This window comes from Diaphorina citri, unplaced genomic scaffold, assembly GCF_000475195.1.
Source record: "Diaphorina citri unplaced genomic scaffold, Diaci psyllid genome assembly version 1.1 scaffold87, whole genome shotgun sequence".
Taxonomy (NCBI): domain Eukaryota; kingdom Metazoa; phylum Arthropoda; class Insecta; order Hemiptera; family Psyllidae; genus Diaphorina; species Diaphorina citri.
Window position 1 is genome coordinate 174,641 of NW_007377524.1, and position 6,317 is coordinate 180,957.

Sequence of the window (6,317 nt, forward strand, 5' to 3'; positions counted from 1 at the left end):
GGGGTTTTCCCTAAACGGTAAGGATACCGAAAAAGTTTTGGGAGTAGCCCCCCCAAAACACCCCCACCAAGCGTGGGGGGGGGGTAGAGATTACACGATAAAAAAAGCGCTCACAGCGCTTGTCTAAGGAGTAAAAAGTTCGTGTAACTTCAATTAGTCATTTTCTTCTTCTCATTAATTATTTGACAGTAATAGAATTCAATTTTTAAGTGATAGAAAATGCCTCTCTCAAACATTTATCTCATGTCCGGATTATCTGAACATTCTAAACAAACCCTCACCATCATTTCCAGAAAAGAAATCCACCGTCATCATAACGACTCATTACATTGAGGAAACTAGCCAGGCTGATCGGATTGGAATTTTGAGAAACACTCACATCATTGCTGAGGAATCCCCCCAGCAACTGATCCAACATTACAACAAGGGCAACCTTGAGGACACCGTGGTATTTCTGAGCAACGAGCAAGACGAATCAAAGCATGAAATGCCCATCTGGTTGGTTGAACCACCGCGCGATGAAAATGAAGTTCATGAAGAGGCTGAATCGTCCAAGGTAAATGAGAACTTCGCAACGTTGTTTTGTATAGCAGAGACTTTCTAATGCCCAGGTTCGATCTTGAATTTTATTATTCAATGCTGTTAAGTAAACTGTTTATTTAAGGCTGGTAAGTTACTTACTTACATTCCGTGTCCGAAACCATCGCACCGTTAAGGTGTGTTGACACCACGGTGTCAACCGGCCGTCGATCGACATCGATTCACAGTAAAGTCACAGCCATCGGCTGTCAACTATGTATGGACCAGAGTTGTGAAGTAATGATTACTTGATGTAATTAATTCCTAGTTCTAATTACTAGCTCATGTAGTTGTAATCAGTTTGGGCAATGTATAGCAGAGACTTTCTAATGCCCAGGTTCGATTTTAAATTTTATTATTCAATGTTGTTAAGTAAACTGTTTATTTAAGGCTGGTAAGTTACTTATTTACTTTCCGTGTCCGAAACCATCGCACCATTAAGGTGTGTTGACACGTAGTCAACCGGCCATGTCGATCGACATCGATTCACAGTAAAGTCACAGCCATCGGCTGTCAACTATGTATGGACACACCTTTAGATTTTGAATTTCAGGAAGTTGAATACAACGGCAGGTAAGTTAACAGCTAGCAAATAGAAATAATCAGGGTTTTTTTCTCTACAGGTAAACATTGTAGTCTCAGGAGCCAAGGAAAGAATGGCCCCTACCAAACCGGATAACTATCGCAAGTTACGATTCTACAATACATGTCACAAGAATGTCACCCATCTCATTCAGAACCCTAGTGCCTCTATGTTCTCCCTAGTGTTCCCTCTCATCATCATATCACTCCTATTCTTAGCTATGGGTAATGTATCTCCCTAGTGTTCCCTCTCATCATCATATCACTCCTATTCTTAGCTATGGGTAATGTACAGTACATTCATGTCTCTGATATTTCAGTATTTGAATAGGTCAGGGAACTCTGAGTGCGTCTTTACAAGGGGGATAGACGGCACAAGTAAAGAGATGATGACATTGCATCATAGGCAAATCAACCTCAACAATGGACTAAAGCTACTAAACTAAATCCGTTGCAGTAACTTTCATTAGTTTTTAGTTGTAAATATTGTCAAAATAAAATCACACATAAGTCGCAGTCCAAGTTGGGTTTAAACATGGGGCGAACTTTTTATTTTCAGTTTTTCAGAGTATAATATTCCTGATAAAGCAACTTTAATTTCAGTAGGTGTAACAGCATTGGTTACCTGGAATGGAAGTAAACAAGTCAGACAGTTAGATGCTTACAGCAAAATAAAGAAACCGAAGTAAAATTACCATTAATACTAATGTACTTTGTAATTATTCCTTGGAAGACAATGAAAGCCTTTGAACTAATATTAAGCTTCTCTCAGAAACAACCATACATTTTAGTACATGAGGTATAGGTAGGTATACCTTGGTTTTGGAATACTTTCATGAGATTGTAGACCCGGAGCTTTAAGAATGTCACATTAGAGATTGTCTGATTGTAATTCTTTGTAAGTAGATTAATACTAATGTACTTTGTAATCATTCCTTGGAAGACAATGAAAGCCTTTGAACTAATATTAAGCTTCTCTCAGAAACAACCATACATTTTAGTACATGAGGTATAGGTAGTTTAATACTAATGTACTTTGTAATCATCTTGGAAGACAATGAAAGCCTTTGAACTAATATTAACCTTCTCTCAGAAACAACCATACATTTTACTACATGAGGTATAGGTAGGTATACCTTGGGTTTTGGAATACTTTCATGAGATTGTAGACCCGGAGCTTTAAGAATGTCACATTAGAGATTGTCTGATTGTAATTCTTTGTAAGTAGGGACATAACAGTATGAAAACTCAACATTTATTTCTCCTTGCTTTATTATCAGCAGAAAACTCAACTTACTTCAGGTTGTGTTGAAGGTGTAGGATTGGGTTCTGCCATTTTGATGGCAAAGTGTCCTCAGTTCTCAGGAAAATCAACGTCCTAACACGTAAAACAATGCTAACTTTAGACTTCTCTAATTAAAATCAGTCATTCTTAATTACCTACTTTATAACTTTAATTTTTACTAAAAGAAAACTTTCAACTTTTCAAAAAATAAAACACTAAAATCGAATTTTTTGTTTTGATATCGACGGATCTGGCACAGGGGAGCGTGTTGAGGACGAGATTTTTGTGGGAATTTTGCTATAAATCCCACCATTAAAAAAAATACCCTGAGATTATCAGCAGAAAACTCAACTTACTTCAGGTTGTGTTGAAGGTGTAGGATTGGGTTCTGCCATTTTGATGGCAAAGTGTCCTCAGTTCTCAGGAAAATCAACGTCCTAACACGTAAAACAATGCTAACTTTAGACTTCTCTAATAGGATCAGAATTTCAGATCCAATAGAAACAATATGTTGCTAAATGTGTCCAACACACCTAACGGAAACTCGTTGAACGTCAAAGACAGTCAAATTACAAACGTCATATCTACAACTTTTCCTATTCAACATGAGAATGACAGAATAATAGCACATGCAACTGGACTTAGTCCAACTTCTAAAACATTGGAAAACGAAATTGTAAATATTTCAACCTCATCAAACCTACCACACGAAGATTATATGATAACAAACGGTTTGAGATTGACACTGGCAACCGGAAATATTACTCCTAGAATGACAAACACACCTGAAAACTTTACAACTTTGAGAAGGCTAATGAATGACACAGAAGGTACCTTGACAATGCAACTGAAAACCATTCTCAACACAACTGAAAACCATTCTCAATCAACAATTTTTCCAAGTACAACTTTTGACTATGGAATTTCAACAACACTTGCAAATGCGACCTCTGAACACGGGATTTCAAACATTTTGATAAATTCAACTTCCGAAAGTTTGCTGAATACATCCGAGTCTCAACTGATGGAAAGCTTTCCTAGAAACAAAAGGTATTTATATTTACACATAACTTACACAACATTACCTATTTAGAGGAGGAGGAGGGACATTTATATGTCTTCTACCTCGATCCGCTCTCAGAGACTAATGCCAAGGTTTACCAAGTCAGATCAATGACATGAATAGAGGACTGTCTATACTTGAGAGCCGGATCAATCCAGGATTGAATTCAATCCTTCAGTTCTGAGATAATCCGAGTCCGACGCGACGTGGTAAACCCGATCCGCTCTCAGAGACTAATGCCAAGGTTTACCAAGTCAGATCAATGACATGAATTGAGGACTGTCTATACTTGAGAGCCGGATCAATCCAGAATTGAATTCAATCCTTCAGTTTTGAGATAATCCGACGCGACGTGGTAAACCCCAGCTTAAAAGTTTCATGTAGGTATAAGGTATTCAAGTTCTATTAGTATTCCTAGCTACGTATGTTGATATTTCCATAAAGCTTGCTACTGCCAATATTACAAAAGTTACATAACCAACACTTGGTTTTCCCAATAGGTCACCAAGAACCGGTCGTGTCAGGAGTTATCGCTTCTTAATAACCACGCCAAGATATTCCGAGGGCAGAATCAACGCATTAATAAAGCATAGGAATGGAACCACACTACCGAACGTTACTTGCAATGATATTGCTGTACAAAATGGATCAGACGCACAGAAGGTAATACATGTAGTGTTTCAAGGTGGTTCAAGTATACTTCAGACCGAAATAATGTTTACAACTTGATTACATGATTACATGATTACATACTCGTATTTGACACTAGCGTTTTAGCCGTCCATCGCGAAGAAAGAAGTTTTACTCCTCGCGCAGAAAAAATTGACTAACGGCACGACGTTTATTCTGCAAAGAAAAGTCAAGAGTCTTCCATACAATGGGCTTTTTATATCTCATTTCTTTACACTCTTTACTAGAAGATAGCTGGTTTCTCACTCAAGATTTCTTTAACCTCTTACTTCAGACACTACTCAGTAACCTTGGCTTGTATTACCCTATTATACATCTGAGTGGTGTTGCTTGGCCTCTGTCTGGTATGTCGACTATTATCAGAACCATTGGCTACATGTGTCCACTCACGTATGCTATTCAAGCTGTCCGCAACATTCAATCCAAAGGCTGGGGAATATGTCACGGGTCTACAATTTACACTCGAATAAAACCCACACCTTTGGGACATGAGGGTAGGCCATCTCACCCATTTGTTATCTTTTAGAATAACTTAGAGTTTTAGACTATACCATAATAACTAAGGAGGATGTGACGAACAAGTAAAAGTACTTCAATGTTTTGTGTTCCCAGGTCTCCTTATCCTGGGTCTACAATTTACGCTCGAATAAAACCCACACCTTTGGGACATGAGGGTAGGCCATCTCACCCATTTGTTATCTTTTAGAATAATTTAGAGTTTTAGACTATACCATAATAACTAAGGAGGATGTGACGAACAAGTAAAAGTACTTCAATGTTTTGTGTTCCCAGGTCTCCTTGTACAAGAAAAACTCGCCAAAGTACAACAAGACATCTGGCTCAAGTATAGAAACATTCTGTCTCCCAATACAGATCCACACTATTTCCGCTACCCAATAGTACTGGAGGGAGATGATGCATTTTGTCAACCAAACAATGTCAACTTTGTAGCCCCGGGTGTGATGATTGTTATGACATTCTTCCTACAGTCTGGTCTCACATCAGGAACCATCATACTAGAGAGGAGTACCGGTCTCTGGGAACGGAACTCTGTGCTTGGGGTGACTGATAGTGAGATTGTACTATCTCACTTATTGGTCATGAGCTTCTTTGCATTTTTTCAATCAATCATATCTGTGATTCTGGTGTATTTCTTGTATGCTGTTCCATGCGATGGCTCATTGGTACTTGTGTTCATACTTGTGTTTCTCCAAGCTATCAATGGTGAAGCATTTGGTTTCTTGTGTTCAGTGTTTGCTCGCAGCATCACAGAAGTGAATTTCATCAACCTTGGCTTGTATTACCCTATTATACATCTGAGTGGTGTTGCTTGGCCTCTGTCTGGTATGTCAACTATTATCAGAACCATTGGCTACATGTGTCCACTCACGTATGCTATTCAAGCTGTCCGCAACATTCAATCCAAAGGCTGGGGAATATTTAATATTGAAGTTCTGGCTGGATTTATCTCCTCTTTGGTCTGGATTGCAATATTTTGTATTACAATAGTCGGTCTGTTAGCTGTAAAGCGTGTGCGATGAAGTTTGTACAATTTGAACCTTACTCAAGAAAATTCTTATAATCTAGCTAGTTGTAGCTAGTCATTTATTGTTGCTAGGTTAATACTAATACAGCTACATATCTAGGTGCTTGGATTTTTTTAATTATTTTCATCACCTTTTCAGACCATAGGTACTTACTTCTTCACTTGATTTTTTTTTAACACACACACACTCAATAAAATTAAAGTCAGAGAGCTTTCATACAACCTTACTGAAATTTACTTAGGTACCTATCTCATTTTTTTTTTTTTTTTCAATTCTTTGTATATTGAGCAGGTTATTATGGCATTGGTCCCGTTCTTCCATGGCTATGGACTATTGCTCATGTTACAAGCAATTTGTATGAACAATAAGTTGGTAGTACTGCCCCACTTTGATGGACACTTGTTTTTATCTTCCATAGAAAAGTACAGGGTAGGTATGATCAAAATCAAAATAAACAGTTTAGCTAGCCTATTTATCTTAGAGGGTAGCACATCTGCCTTGTAAGCTCTAGGTCGCGGGTTCGAGTCGGGGCGAACTTTATGCTAAAACGATTGGGTTTGTTCTCAGAACG

General features: G+C 38.1%; 2 protein-coding genes across 2 annotated transcripts in view; both read left to right on the forward strand.

The window, feature by feature from the left end:
* Positions 1-1,678, forward strand: part of LOC113473786 (ABC transporter G family member 23-like) — a 3,827-nt gene extending 2,149 nt beyond the window's left edge. The window contains exons 3-4 of the mRNA XM_026833230.1: positions 294-556; positions 1,203-1,678. Of these exons, the coding sequence (XP_026689031.1) occupies positions 294-556; positions 1,203-1,403 (464 nt within the window). The 3' untranslated portion in view covers positions 1,404-1,678. The remainder of the gene's footprint in view (positions 1-293; positions 557-1,202) is intronic.
* The window catches only part of LOC113473789 (ABC transporter G family member 20-like), an 11,743-nt gene extending 5,857 nt beyond the window's left edge, over positions 1-5,886 (forward strand). The window contains exon 3 of the mRNA XM_026833232.1: positions 4,992-5,886. Coding sequence (XP_026689033.1) covers positions 4,992-5,740 — 749 coding nt within the window. The 3' untranslated portion in view covers positions 5,741-5,886. The remainder of the gene's footprint in view (positions 1-4,991) is intronic.
* The last annotated feature ends 431 nt before the right edge of the window (positions 5,887-6,317 follow it).